Genomic DNA, 16,420 nt, shown 5'->3' with positions numbered 1-16,420 from the left:
TAAATGCAAAATACATCATCATTGGGGTTGTTCTCACAGACTTTAACTAAAAAATACATTCAACTTAACCTTCCTCGGGTATCTTTCTTTCGCCTTTTCTCTCCCTCTACTTCAAAATATTGTCAAGTTCTACTTCACTCCTCAGAGCAGCGCAGCACACAGTAGCCAGCTTTTTAACATTTCGTGATGTTGAAATTCATTTCAAACTCTGACCATGGTTAATATAAGACTCCAAATATAGGCCACATATATTTCCTTATGTATATATCTCATAGACTTTACACTGTTTTAACATGAATATTTAAAAAAAACTTGAATCTGAAGGTGTGGCGGCTTTTATTTTGCCACCATCAGTTCCATGTGGAAGAAATCCTGGACGGATTTCGGTACCTGGGAGGGTTTTCTCACCTTCTTGTTGAGTTTGAGCCACGTCACGTAGCCTTTGCTGTCTGTGTACTGCAGGCCGAAGAACCAGACTTCCCTCAAACCCACAGTCTTCACCACCTGAAACAAGAACAAGGCTTTTGGTTCCACTTACTGGCACATGGACCGGGTGGCAAGTGGGAAACCGTCCATTAAGCCAAATGGGTTTCCCTAAGAGAGACTCTTTATTCCAACAATGTAGCATACATCAAGTATTATCCAGTCCCTCTATCATTTTCTTCAAAATAATAATAATGATATATTTGATTTAATATATTTATTTAGATTAAGTCAGTCCAAAACAATTGTCATCTTGAGGCACTTGAAACAAAACAAAACAGACCAGTTGTGTAAAATTCTGCTCAAATTAGGGTTGGGAGATAAATCTTTAATTTTTTCTTAATTCAAAATTTGATTTCCAAATAGTTTTGTCTTTTAAAAAATATATAAATGACAGAAAATCTTAAACATTTGGCTTTTACTTCACTCATTCCTCCTGTGACTTGATCAGCAATGAAACAAGTTTGTCAAAAAAAACAAGATGATAGTTTATTTTTCACCAACACACTCCCTGGGTATTGGTGAAAAAAACAAAATTCCAATTTTCAAAAAATAAATCTTCAGAAAATTTAACTAATCAATAAAATCGATTTATCATATCTATCCAATTCAGTCTGGTGCAATCTAATCTCAGTGTCTTCCAAAGGTATTTATATCTTTTCGTCTCATTACAACCAAAAATTAATGTATTTAATTGTAATTTTATGTGACGACGGACACAGAGTATTTGTCCAATTGCTTAGAAGAAAGACAAGAAAACATTTTTCAAACGTTTTAGCAAATTTAAGTCTGCAAAGTGTGGCATGCAATTGTATTCAGTCCTCTTGACTTAAGACTTTGTAGAACCGCCATTTTCTGCAACAGCAGCTGTTGTTGCGAGGCTCAGAGACTTTGACTGGGCCGTTTGAACAGTTTCTCGGCCTCAGTGGGGATGGAGGCTTTGAGGTTAGGTGCAGTGTGAGCTTTTTGCCACCCAGCATTTTGCAAGCAGGCCAAAGAGTTCAATTTTGGGCTGATCGGAGCGCATTGTTTCAGAGTCTTCTCCGCTGTGCAGCAAACTGCAGACAGGTTCTCCTCTGCCCCTAAATTGCTTCTGATTAATGCTAAAAAGAACTAGAATTCTCATTTCACTTGCGCTACTTTGTGTTTATCACAAAAAATCCTAAAATAAATACACAAGATTGTTGTTGTAACTTGAATAAACATGGGAAATGTCAGCGTTTACCGCGGAGTCAGATTCATATCAAACGCATTTTAGTTACAGACGTCGCTGTGGATATGAATTAAACACCCTGTCTGTCGAGAGAAAGACGCAAAATACAACGAAAGGAAAAGAAGAAAAAAGAATTTGAATTCTGGCGCCATAAAGTTTTCTAAGAGTTAAAACGCTACATGTGATCTCATTGTTGACTAATGCAACATTCCTTTTCATCTTTTATTTTATCTTTTTAATTTTTTGAGTACACTCCGCTTGTTCAAATCACACCATCTAGACCTCAACCCATTTCCCAGAGGGGATTTGGACACTCTGATGCCAAAGTGAATTTACAGTCAATACGTCAGCCCTCGCAGCCTGTAATTAACTCTGCTTCAGGCGTCACAGAGGCAAGCTCACATAAACAAATTAAAAACCCATGTGGATCAAGTGATCACACGAACACGCAATTTACTCAAACAGCCCATTAAAATGCTCTTCAGCAGGGGCGTCTGGGAGAATGAATAATCTGTTGAATGAATAATTTGCTCGGGCTTACGTACAGCTCGTTTAAATGCGGGGAGCTCGATGCGTGAAGTATCGTCCGGAACGCCTCGAAATGTCGACGAATGCATTCAGGATGAGAAAGGAGGAGTTAGAAGTGGACCAGAGAAGAGGAAAAGAACGCTGTGTAATCGTCACAGATTAAAGAGTTTGTGTTCAGGCCGGCTTAGCTGAGGTGTGTTAGATTTAAAAGCTCACAGTGGCCGCCTTCATCTCTTCGAGTGTGTGTTTATACGAGCTCATGGCCGTTTAGATTTCGCTCTGCAGCCTCTCCGTCAATGGACTCCCTTGTCATTCATGTGAATCTGCGAACATTTGAATATGAAACTACTGCTACGCAAAACTGAAGCTTGGTTCTGGGAATAGTTTTCCTTTTTTTTACCCTACACTATTTCCACAGAAGGAAGGAGTCAAGTTAAGATATCTGGGAAAATAAAGACAATTTGTTTTTGTGCTTTGGCCTTTCATCCACACGAGATCATCATTTTATATCGTTAAAAACTATTTGTGAAACTTGCAACCAAAGTAGAGATTTGAGGAAACTGTGTTTGTGTTATTAGTGTTATTAATTCACATGCTCGCTTTGATACGTTTCCCAATTGTGTCTTATTAACTTTACATTCTAATACACCATTTAAAAAGTAGTTCAACCTATACATATAAATATATATATATGTTCACGAGAATAAACCTGGTGCCATGATCACTTCCTAATGAAAAGTTGTGGGTGTTTTGAAGCAATCTGATTGGCTGGCAGGTTTTAGCTTTGCGCTGCACTGCCCCCTATGGGTTTGGCATGTTCAAAACGCTCAGGAGCAGATTTGTGTTGGTTTATGTGGATGAAAACATTTCTGAAACACATCCTGTGTGTACAATATTGTTTAAAAAATATGGAGGAAGTACTAGTTTCTACAAAGAAACGGCTATGTGTATACAAGACCTGAGGGGGTAGAAGTGTACCTTGGAAACCAGCTTTGGTGGGGAAGCAGGTGGAAGGGTGCTAAGCATTTATTACTGGTTAACTTTTCCAATCACCTCACAGTTTAAGCCACTTTTCTGCAGTTCAAATGTGATTACTTTAAAATTACATGTCAGGATTAACCTGTATTTTGACTCAGAGAATCATCTCTAACCACCAACAAGAGTGAAAAACACGAGCCACTTTCTGCTTCGCTCGTGTGAGGTTGACGTCTGTAAATGTTACAAACTTCCTCTTCGTCATTTAAAGTGATGAACAGTTTGTTTTATAGTGTAACCATTGTATCAAGCTATGTGACAGGAAAACCGGGTTGAAAGCCCAACTTCTACTCTTGTCCACGCTCTGCTCCAAAAATGAGAAAAGTCTGGGATGTTTGCTACAGCAGCACCTTTCCAAACAGTTTACAGTAACTTTATTAACATAATGTACATCCTCTAGCATTGCTATGTTCAGTTAGAATTCATAAAAGTAGGTTGGTTCATTAACAATGGCATTTAAAAATGTTTGACAAGGACAAATCCCTATTTTTATCAAACAAATTAAAAGAACACATTTTTGCTGTTCTGCCTTCATGTAAAAAAACTAAAGCAGAACTCAGAAAAGAGCAAAGAACAAAAGCAGAAAACAAAGAAAGGCCTCTTGTTCTCTGTCTTCCTTCCTCCATGTCACCACAACCCCAACAACCCTGCACAGTCTGACATGAAACGGCACTGAAAGCTGCCCTTTTACTTCCCAGACATACACACACACACACACCACGGCGGGCACAATACACCCAATACTTCCACCCATCCTCTGTCTTCTAAAAGGTCCCAATTAAAACAAAAGGACCTTTTGTGTACAGATCTAAAACCAGCCGAGCACCGACTGGTACAACCACACGACAACCAACAATTAGAGCCGCACAATATCTCAGAATCACATCTACAGCTCACTACAGTGTCTGTGAGCTGTAATTACATGGCAATAGACTTGATAATGAAATATTTCTTTAGGTATAAATGATTATTCAGACTCTGCATGCCAGTAGAGGCCAAGCTGGTATTGTCTGAGACGCTAAAGGTCACAGAGAGTGTTGGAAGAGTGGAAAATGTGGATTTATCACAGCTGATAAAATCTGAATGTTCTACAGCAATATCTTAACCTGATTATTTCATAATATCATGCAGCTACAATAATGCTATGCTTCCTGTTAAGACTTTATTCAGAGTCTTAATGAATAAAGACTCTGAGTCCAGAGTCTTTATTCATTAAGACGGTCTAATTAAGATGGAATTAGGTCTAATTCTACTCGGATACATATCTAAACATCTGATGCTTTCGAAGATATGAATGTTTTTTTCCTATGTAAAGTAAAACACTCTTGCCTGGTCAAACAGCTGTTTTCCTGTTGTGTTCGGCTGGATGGCGAACTCCAACTCAGCGTCCATGGTGGTGACGCGCACATTGACCTGGGAAAACACAAAAAAAGTTTAAAAGGCCTTTTTAATAGCAGTGTTAAATATCGTCAATACACTGACTAATAAAAATATTTTTTCCTGCTTGGACTGAACATTGCCACAAGTCTCTGGATCTTGAAAATTCCCAAATGTGAGTCCAGCCATCCAGCAATCAAGACAACATCTCCTACATCAACATCATGCTCAGTTCCTCAGGGCTGTGTGTTTGGCCCTCTATTGTTCACACTGATAATGTGAAACCGCCCGTCCACACAGGAGGAAAACTCATTTTTTAAATCTGCAAATGGAACCAAAGCAGTGAGACATTTGTAGTAATTGTGACTCGATTTGCAGGAGGAAGTGACAAAGTGTTAGGTTTACAATGAAAGGGATAAAACATGAACTAAATGGAGAAAATCACTAATCGTGACGCCACTTAAGCACCAACAAGCAGGTCCATGATTTTAACAATTGTGAAATATGGATGAACAACACTAGAGGAATTTCTCATGCATTTGAAAACAATCAGTCCCCAACAGAATCCTCACACAACTCTAAAGAGATGTGGTTGAAGTGTGTACAAAGTCCTGCATCTCAGCCAAAATTTTACCGGACGATAAATTGTCCCAGCAATTATTGCAACACACGATAATATTGTTGTTTTGAGACCATTTTCTAGTAATATACTGATAATGGCATAATAATGCCAGTTTGTATTCTCAGACATTAATCAACTTAAACAGGTGCTGGTAGACATTTTACATTTCCAACATAAAACAACTAAAAACAAATAAATAAAAAACACACACAGCCGAAACTATAAATGAAATCGATTATGAAGTCTCTAAACAAAAAATATGCCTTCATCAGAATGAAAATGATTGCATTCATTTTAATTTACCACTGATTATTGCGACAGGCTTCTGTCCGGCTGCACTCTGGGCACCTGCACAGGATGGTTGAGGGGAGCTAAACAGATCATTGATGAAATCTGATTTAATTTGCTCAGAAAAGAAAGAGAAAACATAATTGTGGCTGACCAAAGGTCAAAATAGAAAGTTTAGGGTTAAATTAATGTGGGGTTGTACTGTGTGGCACAAAAGAGGGACATGAATGAGTTTTCCTCATTGAAGTGAGGAAAACTAAAATCCAAAGCAAAAACAAACAAATTGCATCCTGAACTTCTGTCAGCTGGTGGGGCAGCCACGGTCATTTCTGTGAGTGTGTCCTCATGTTGGACTTCTTCTATAAATATGCTTCCGCCATAGTGAACACGCGCACAAACCAGCACCCATATACGGAGGCTCATGTTTACGCTGTTCCTCTCTGCCAGCCAGCAGAGGGGAAGTAGAGTAGAGGGCTCTAATGCTCTACTAAGGAAAAGTCATTAGGAGGATTCCAGGCAGTAACACCTGCAGTCATTTTCCCCTTGTTACCAGTAGCTAGAGAATATTATTTTAAAAGCAGTTTCTTCTGGAAATATGGAATATTTTTTACTACTGCATGGTCGTCTTGAAGACGAATGAAAACACAAAAATGATTTGAAAATCTATTATTTTAGCACATTTATTGATCCAGTAAAGAAGTATGATATATTCCATGTTTATGTCTGAGAACTCTACAACCTAAAAGGCGCAATACTAATGTAGACTATACAGTAGTGATTGTACAGTCTACAAGAGTAACTGTGTCCCACCTTTTTCTCTCACTATCAGAATGACCAAAATCGTTTCTATTTGCTAAATGCCGCAATAATCAGAAGAACGTCAGAAATGTATTTATTAAGGTCTTCAAAATCAGAAGTCTGACCATTCAAAGTGACCCGAAACGAGAGAGAAGTCTGATCTGATTTAACTTCAGACAATCTGACTCAAAGGTGGCCTAATCTTGTACATAGAAACCAAGATGAAAACGTTTCACCAACCGTAACAGAAAAACTCCTGTTTGCTAAACCAATTCGGGACGCTGCCATGAATACTCACATAAGTTTAAGAGAAAAGTGCACTTCACCAAGTGGTAGTCCAAGTTTGCTCAAAATTCATATTATGCCCAGTCCACACGTAGTCGCATAGCGTGTAAAACAGATAGACTTTTACGCATTGTGGCCTTTTGTTCCCATGAAAACTATTTAATATCACTAAAAATGATTTATAAATACTAAGTCCTAAGCAGAGATTCGAGAAATCTCTGTGTTTTTATGTGTACGTGAGAATAAATGAAAAAACTTTACTAGTTTAAGTCGTTTAACACATCTGTTTCACAAATTAACCTCTTGGCGCCATGTTTAATTCCTAACAGGAAGTTGTGGGTTTTTTAAGGGAGTCTTTCTCAAACCGTGGTCCACGGGCGCCCCCTAGTGGTCCGCGAGGTACTGCATGTAAACGACCGTTTATTTGCCACGACGTCAGCTCAAAGTGCGACGCTACAGCTAGCTTACCAAAGGATTGTGTTCAAAATAATGATGAAAACTGGCTTAAAACCGGGTTACTCAAAAGAAAAGCTGCAGATACCGGTGGAAAGAAAACAACTCCAGGAACATTATATGATCAGAGGAAGCTAAGTTACAGCTGCTGAGCGTTGATGTGTCGTTCACTAGCGATTGGATTCCTTTGAACGGCTCTATGCGGTGAGCGGTAAGAGTCGACTCAGTTAGTCTGAACTGTTCCTTGTTTTTTATGACTTTACTTGGTAATGGATGATACTCTGCTTTCAGGTCAACAGCTATTTGTATTTTTATTTCATCAAAAAATATTGAATTAAATAAATACAATTGGTAGAAATGAGTTGAATTATTTTTATACTTAACGGTGTAGAAAATATTTTTTTTGTTTCTGTTTAAGCAACTCAACTCAAAAATAGACTCAACTCAAGTCTGTTTTTTTCTTCAATTGTGCTTCTAAATCACAAATAGCCCTAAATGTTATTAATTTACATGGTAGTAAAGAACAACTTCTTTTTATTTCTATGTGTTTCGACATCATTGGAAAACTTAGACAATTTCAGAATTTGTAAATAACTCAAAATGCCCAAGTAGACCTGATTGGCAAAGGTTTTAGTTTTGAGCTACACCGCCCCTTACGTGTTTGGTGTGTTCAAAACGATGCACAGGAGCAGATTTATGCAGATTTATCTGGATGAAAACATTCCCACGTTTACACCATTATACTTTTTAATGTGGGGGAGACATTTGCTTTTATAGAGAACCGGCTACAAGGCCTTAGACTATTTGTTATTTTTCTATATGTCAAGACAGTAAAAGAAATCTCTTAAATTTGTGGCTATGGCCACCATTTAATAGCTTGGCGTATAAAATAAACAGCAGCTCAACAAGCAAGGATTTTTGTAGCAGGCGGCGTTTCAGTTTTGAATTTCTGTCTATTTCAGCCAATCTTTACCCAAAAAGATGCCTCATACTGAATTATTTATGAAGTAGGGTTTTGTTGACACTGGCAACAGTGAGGTGGAGTACAGCTGCAAAAATAAAAATGTTCACAGGCGGAGGTTTGGTCAGATGGGAAGAGCCACAAATCAGCATCTGCTGACACTGACAGTTGAAAGCAGAGCTATGAAAAGTACTATAACTCTATTGTGGGATTACTCTGTTGAACCGAACTCTATAATTTATATACAATCACGCACTTGACGTGTTCATCTAAGCGCGGTTCGCTTCCCTCGGGAGGTGTTGCATATTACGCCGGACTGTTGCATGTTTTTCTGTGCTGCAATACGCAGGCCCACCTCTGCAGCGTGGCCGACCAGCACCGACCTCAAGTAACCCTGGCACAGAGCAGAAGACCCAGAGAGACGCAGAGGAGCTGAGCAAGGCAGCAGAGACGAATCCAGCAGCCTTGGGCATAAAACTGCTGAGGAAGTGTGCTCTTGATTTAACACAAACAGTCTAAAAACAAGAAGATGCAAATACTTAACTCTCGAAAGAGAATTAGGTTTTAGGGTTAAGATAAAGTTTTGGGCTTGTTTCAGCTCTGCATTTCGGCTTATTTTTGGCCTGAGCTAGAGGCTAGGTATTATTTACTCCGCGACGGAAAAAGCCCCCACCGAGATAGCAGGACGGGGTTTATGCGCGCTCTGCTGTTGAGGGAGACGGATAAAGACAGATAACGCCTGTGGTGAACTCGGCGCATCAATCTCAGGCAAGCGGCAGCCAGAAAACACAAGGAGAGCGGTCCATGCAGTGACCTGAGAAAGATACGACGTGCACGCCAACAAAGCAGCCGAAATTGTTACAGAGAGCACACACACTCCGTCACTTCCTGCTTTCATCAAAGAAAAGGAGGGACAACAGATGATTTCTCTAGGAGATGAAGGTGTGTGTGTGTGTATGCAGCTACTCAGTTCTAGACGAGTATGACGATGTGTTTGTGCAGCAGCTGTCAGAGAAGTATGGGAACGCAAGCATATGGTGGTGGCAGCAGTGTGTGTGTGTGTGTGTGTGTCACAAGGAGGCAGCTGCCAGTGCCTCTGTACTGCAGCATAGCAATATAGTTGCTTTACATTGCAAGGACAACACACACAGGGTTTCATTGTTTCGAGCGCGCGCAGAGTCGCACGTTGAGCTTCTGAAGTCTGACTGATAACGTCTCCATAGCAACGTCCTTGGGCCTGATTTTAGTGTAATTTTCTAAAAAGCCTTGTGGCTTCGCAGGGAGGGATTTTAACACTCTGCAGGGCGGCACAGAGAGGATTGACTGCAAAGGCTGAACAATACGAGTTTAAAAGGTCACGACGGGGTCAACAGTGAACGGCAGAAGGGAGAGGGAGGCATTTTCCTTTATGCTTTAGCCACCAAAAAAAACATGCGAACGAGTATTAATGAGAAGCATTTAGGAGAATCCCAATATTGATTTGTGAAATGTTTGTTCTGCGAGCAAAAACAAACTTTTAAAATCATATGTAACAAGATAGGAAGAATTCAGTCTAGATTTATGTAGTTTACAGTCATGTTCAATAAACTGGATTATTATTGAAATGTTCATTTATTTCAGTGATTCGGTTGCTTCGGTATAAAGTAAAATACTTTATACAGCTCTGGAAAAAGTGATGAGCCCACTGCACTGAACATCACTGAAAACCTCCTGGTTCTTCCACCAAATATTGATTTCTGAACTCTTCCTGAGTTAAAACATTAGTTATGTTGTTTCTAAATGAATATAAACTTGTTTTCTTTGCACCATTTGGAAGCACTGTGTCTTTTTTATTTTTACCATTTCTCATTGTCTGCAAATTAATACTTTTTTTTTTCTTGAAATTTCAGAGACATGTCAGTAGTTCATAGAATAACAATGTTTATTTCACTCAAACATATACCTATAAAAAGTCAAATTAGAGAAGCTGATCGTTTTAAGTGGTCTCTTACTTTTTTTGTATATAGATCATTTCCACACATGCTGTTTTCAAACTTTTATTTCTGTTAATTATGATTTTCTGCTTACAACTAATAAAAACCTGACATTTAAGATTAGAATATTACATCAAATCAAGAGAAAAAATTATGATCTTAAGGAAAATCATGCTTTTAATTTGGCCAAAGAGCCTCTTCTGACATTTTTTTTTAATATGGCTATCTCAATTAGTATTTTAAACAGAAAACAAAGCTAAGTGTAAAATTATGCTGCTCAGATTTGACTGCTAGAATTACAAATTTTGACATGATAAAAAACTGTCCAGGTTCCTTAAAAACAGTGAAGCAGCCCTTTAGATTAGCACAAACAAAACTTCTGCATCAGTGTTCTTTCGGTGCTTGCAGCGTCGGGTATAACTTACACACGTCCTTCTTCCACTCAACTTTCCGTTAATATGCTTGGATACAGGACATTTTAATTTGCTCGACTTAACGCTTTTTTCTTTCCACCAAAAACTGAATGATAAAAGTCTTCAGTCTGGTGCTTTGGCCTCAACGAGACCCTTTTTTTTTAAAAAAGATCATTTTGTTCACAATTCATTTTATTTGTTGTTTCTGCTGGTTTTTTTTTATTTATTTTGGATATTTCAAATGTCTTCCAGTTCCTGTGTTTAAACGCTCATTAGAATTTAAAGTTTATGAATCTTTGAGAATGTGTTCTTCCCATTACTACTACTGTGTTAATTGAAAATGCTCTCAAAACAACAATAATATCGTTTGTCACAATTAGTTCTGGGACAATTTGTTGTCCGGCAAAATTTGTCACTCCGACAGGCCGGGCCCTGTCCTTCTGTGGTTAACCCCACCAGTGGAGGGGTGGCAGTGAGAGATACAATAAAATCAGATGACACTTATTCCTGGAGCAATGCAACAGCACGCTGTCCTGACCATGCAGAGTAAGATGAATGCAAGGACCTTCATGCACCTGCAGGAAGACATGTTTTAGCATGCAAGTAAGTGAGCGAGTTTGCGAGACAGATAAGGAAGCAGAGCAATGTCTTCTCCCTGATAACCGAATACGTTAACAGATAAAGTCAGTAGTTTCAGCCTTCGCACAGACCGCAATCCATAATGTCAGTGCTACTGATAAAACCTTCCCTGCTCATGTGTCACAGAGATAGACAATATTCTGTTGCTCACATCATAAACTAAATCCTGTGATATCGGCCAAAACTATTGTTTTAACTTCTTTTATTTTAGCTCCTAGTATGAATGAAGCAAAGGCCAGTGATGCCAACACTGAAATATTTTTCAAACCATAAAAGTAGGAGACGCTTAAAGAACGCTGCGTAAAACTAGAAACTGTAGCTATGTACTTTCCTTCATGGTCAAGGACAACTGCTGCACGTGTGAAACAAATTTCTATCCACAAAGATTGTTTATACAGTGAGACAGTAAATTATGAAAACATATATAAGTATTACGCCATTAAAGATCTACTACAGAGATCCAATGAGAGCCAGAGAGCTCCGCTCATATGTAAATAATCAACACCACTGAGTCATTCGGTAACCAAGAGCACTTTCACTCCATTCAGGTCAGAACAGAAATGTGGTGAATAAGCTGTTACTACCACACTTAACATTGCACAAGTGTTGCAATGCTAAACAGTTGGAAAATCCACGAAAACACGAGGAGAAACCACCGACTGCAGTGACCGGGCCGTGTGGTTTTCTGATTGAAAGCGTACAGCTACCGTTAGCACTCATCCATTAGCATCCAAGCCAAGCAGCCTGATTGTTTGGGCCCATAGGAGATATTACTATTGATTAGGGATGTCCCAATATGTTAGACTTTGACAAGTGGTCTAACATATAATCAATCCCACATCCCAGGAGATTTGCACTCGACTCTCCCTGAAGATGCAACAAGTGACAAAATGGAGCCAAGATGACAAAACAAAAGCTAATAACAGAAGTTAATCTACTGGGCCAGCAGGGAGCAAAATAAGAAGCCTGAAGGCATTTTAAATTAGCAGCAGTTTAAAATAATTAAAGTATTTACTGAAAGGTTTCCCCCAGAAAACCTGCTGAGCCCGGTGGTTGGTTGCCAGGGCAGGCATTCATCCAGCGACCCGTCGTATTTATGAGTTAAAAAATGTTTAAAGTTGACAGGAAATTTTAAAATATCACTTGATAATTATGCATTATTGAAAGATTGGAAGATTAGTACCTGAACACCAACTATAAAGTCTTAAAAAATGCAAACATTAAAAAAAAAAACACACAACCTTAAATAAATAAGCAATGCTTAGCCTGGTGGGGGCACAAGTAAAGTCTGGTGGCCCACCAGGCTTATAATACACTGAGGGGAAACCCTGTACTGGGTTTACTTCAGGCTCGGGCCTCTAATGAGTTAATTAGTTGGGTTGGATTATTACTTAAACTGTAGTTTGAACAATTGAAAAAGGCAAGCATATGCGTTTCAAAGGGGGTCTCTAGAAATGATAATAAAAGGTGAAAGGATGCAAATTAAAGTTCTTCAGAATCTGTTAAGTCAGACACATCTGGCAGGTGCACCTCTGGTATCACTTCAATAGCACAGAGACTTATTGCAAAAGTGTATTTCAAGATACTGTGACTCATGTGTATTTCACTACATGTGACCATATATTTTTTTAGGGACCAAAAGTCGAGGAAAAGAAAAGGTTGGACTCCCCCTGACCCCAAACAAGTCCTAGGTTTTGCAGCTGACTTTGTTACGAATAGGAAACCTTAGTCACAATCAGAAAGTGTTGCATGTTGATGAAACCATACTTAGTGTTTTCTTATTAACTTACTCCAATGCAAAATTGAGGTAAATAAGCGACTCTGATACAAATGTTTGCTTATTATTCTAAAGCGTATTTTGTAGCTGCGGGATAAGTGTTCCAAGAAAGAGACGACGAAACTTTCTGACTTTACAGATAAATGATGCAGAAAATGGTGTGTATTTGTACGAGTCTGTGGATCAAATGGAGCGTCTCTTACTTTTATGAACATCTTAAAAGGTGGCAGACCTGGCAATCTTTTAGATGCGCATCTGATCAAAGAAAAGCATAAACAATACTGAAGGTCCGTTTCTCTCTCGTCTTCCAGGTCTATAAATGACTCGTGATACTTCCAGTTAATTCAACATGCGAATCTGCAGTGAGGAAACAAAAATCGCTCTGACCGAGCTTCTATTCAGCCACAGATTGTACATCCGAGGCAGCAGCTGGAGGTCTTGTTTGGGCGGGTGGGGTTTGATCGAGAGCAATTTCTCCGTCCTTCAGCGCCAAGCGACCCAGCGGGGAGGCCTGTTGTCACCGATTGTTCCCGCCTTCAGTTTGCCGATTGAAATTGTAGCTGGTTAACGCCACGGAACAATGCGGGCCGTGTGTTTGTAGCCGTCTGTGTTTGCCAGCATCCTTGAGTAACTCTGTGTTTTGTACAAGTAGTGACAGCTAAATACCAGGCTAGTGTGTACAGGCGGAGGCCGCCCACGCGCCACAGCCCACCTGTTGACTGTGTTTGAGACTGAATGAGAGAAGCCATGATTAAAAGCTGCTGAGCTGCTTTATGCAGGATTTAAGGCCAAACCAGGTCATGTCGTCGTCTTGACCTCGTCTGTTAGCGGCTACTCATTTTCACTTCCACAATGATGTTTGCCTTTTACACCTCAATCCCTCATTTACTCCTCCACACTCGTATTCCACCAACCAACATTTCCCCTCCTACTTTCTAACTAATTCCTGGTTTTATATTATTTGATGTGTTAAAGGAGGCTTTAAGCAGTTTGTATGTTAAACAATTCAGGAAGTATCACGAATGTATGAGATGAGATTGAGCCGCCGTCCTGCCAGGTCCATGAGTCGTTCCTGGAGTTGATGAATTTTAAAGAATTTGCAAACGGCTCTGCTGTGTGGGCGGATCTGGACTGGCAGAAAATACATTTTATGCAGACATGAAAAGTGATGAGAACGTAATCAATGCTTGTATTTCTTTTCTCCAAGAACTGTGCGACTAGAGTGTATTTAGTCCTCTTCCTCTCCCTTTTATTTTATAAATGTTTTGTTTGGAACACTGAATTAAAATCAGACACTTTTTGACTACATTTATCCTCCAATTAAACTTCTCTTCCGAAAAGCATTTGAATATCACAAGGTTTAAACTTATACCTAAACATATAACTGCTGCCAATGTTAGTTGTACTCCAACAAAGGGCATCGATTAGTGCTACTTTAATACTTTAAGTGCTGACAGCATGTTCAGTCTGTTGAACACAAATGTGTCTATGAGATGCAAAAAGTCAGAGGGTGTTGAAAGCTTTGTAAAAAAAAAAAAAAAAAAAAGGAATTTTAAAAAAAGGAGAAAGAAGTTAGCAACATCCAGCATTATTGCAACAGACAAACTCAGAGATATTCAACAAAACTGCAATTGGATGGAGTTTTTTTAGCCATGGAGTTGCCATAGCAATAAAACTGAATGTAATTGACATGAGCAAGAGAGCATGGATGATGTCGTTTCTGTTTATATGTATACACTGTGTTGTCTTTATGACCAGCAGTCAGTAAAAAGAAAAGACGAAAGGAAAACAAAAAGCTTTTTTAACACCCGTTTGTTGGCACATTTTGCGACGTCAGGAGATATTTGTTGCATCCCCACACTGGCTCAGAGAATAGACTTTCAAATATTGTTAGTTTATAAATTACTAAACTGCTCGGAACCAAAATACATTAGAAACTTGTTGTTGTATCAACTTTCCAGACATTTCAGGTCTTCTGATTCTGGTTCTGCTCTGCATCCCCAGAACCAAACATGTAGAAGCAGCATTCAGCTTCTATGTGCCACAAATCTGGAACAAACTTCCATGAAACTGTAAAACAGTTGAAACACTGAGCTCCTTTAAATCAAAGCTAAAAACCCAACTGGTTGGAGTTGCTTTTGAGCCATAATAAATGGAAAATTGATCAACATATTTGACGTGCATTAATGGGTCTGATTATGGCACTCGTCAAAATGTGGCGTCTGTCACCGTTTTCTCGATTGTTGACTGCATGTCATGTCGTTGATAGTGAAGCTCGTCTCCATTTACAAAAGTATTACAATTTAGGACAACATTGAAGAAGTCAAACTGCATTATGGCTACTACTGGGCAACTCAAATATTTGTTAATTTATTAATATTGCCAACATCTTAATATGTAGTTGATGCTAAAAAAAAAATTATATTTTTTGAAGAATTTTTCCAGTTAAGATTCAAACCGCAGGTCATTTTCTGCTCCTGAAGTTGGCACAAAACTCGACAAAGACTCCGTCATGCCGTCTGGAGGTATTTGAACTGCGAGTCAGACGGAGTGAAGCAGCACAACAGAGCTAGCTAAATAATCTCAAAGGCTGACGCTCCTTTAGAGGAATTCATTGGGCTGCTACAAAATATTCCACGAGAGAGTGTAGCGATATTTGAGGAGAGCGGGTAAGCTTCCCAGTGAATTTCACACCCTACCTAGAGCTAGATTTAGTGACTTGGATAATTCCTATTATATTGATGAAAATGGGCCTCTGAAATATTTAAACCCTCCAGCAAAGCCCCAGTGCTGCAGCCCCACCCCCTCCAACTCTCACTTCCACAAAGCCCTGGCTCTCAGGGACAGCATCGCTAGCAGAGGCAGCATGTGTGTAACGCAGCAATAAAATCAATAATGCACAATGTCCCATCACCTCACACACCCTCCGTTAAAAGGTCTTGTAAAACAACCAAAAGAAACGCTGGACAAAACACACACAAATTAAGGCACTCAAGATGTCAAATAAATGCTACTAGCATAAACACACAACCACAACGTAGATCTTTCTTCATGCAGAGTGCATGAAAACGTTTGTATTGATTGTCAAAGTCTTAGCTAGCCTTACTGACGCACAATAAATAAATAAAAAACATGCAGCTACTTTAACCATGCAAACACTGGAATGGTTGATCTGCTGCAGGACCTAGATGAATATATATCATCTGGTCTAAAGTCATTTTTTATACAGAAAATCAGCTCTGGAGAGACAAATTCAGCTGCTCATAAGAGCAACAACAATGCAAATAGTTGCCTTTAATTCTAGGTTTGAATTAAACATAATTTAAGAGGCGCAAAGTATGGGGAAAATGTCGCTACAAGTGAATGCCAATGGAAGCAAGGCTTTTTAAAATCAATATTAAGGGATTAGTGACTTGAAACTATTAAAATTATTTCACTTGCATCAACAAATCTTTCCCCATGTTACAAGTGACAAACTTTTGGCAGTGGAGCAAGTACTTTTAAAAAAAATCAAAATTAAGAAATTATTGACTTAAAACAAGTTTATATCTTGCTGAGAATTTACTTGTAAGTTA

At 39.0% G+C, this 16,420-nt stretch overlaps 1 protein-coding gene across 2 annotated transcripts in view; it reads right to left on the bottom strand.

The window, feature by feature from the left end:
- The window catches only part of LOC114147987 (radixin), a 45,502-nt gene that overhangs the window by 12,777 nt on the left and 16,305 nt on the right, over positions 1-16,420 (bottom strand). For both annotated transcript variants that reach the window (XM_028022852.1, XM_028022851.1), the window contains exons 3-4: positions 4,589-4,672; positions 409-504 (exon numbers count right to left, since the gene is read on the bottom strand). In XM_028022852.1, coding sequence (XP_027878653.1) covers positions 409-504; positions 4,589-4,672 — 180 coding nt within the window. The remainder of the gene's footprint in view (positions 1-408; positions 505-4,588; positions 4,673-16,420) is intronic.

The sequence above is a fragment of the Xiphophorus couchianus genome, chromosome 7 (genome assembly GCF_001444195.1).
Source record: "Xiphophorus couchianus chromosome 7, X_couchianus-1.0, whole genome shotgun sequence".
In the NCBI taxonomy this organism is placed as follows: Eukaryota; Metazoa; Chordata; class Actinopteri; order Cyprinodontiformes; family Poeciliidae; genus Xiphophorus; species Xiphophorus couchianus.
This window is presented reverse-complemented; position numbering and strand designations above follow the sequence as displayed.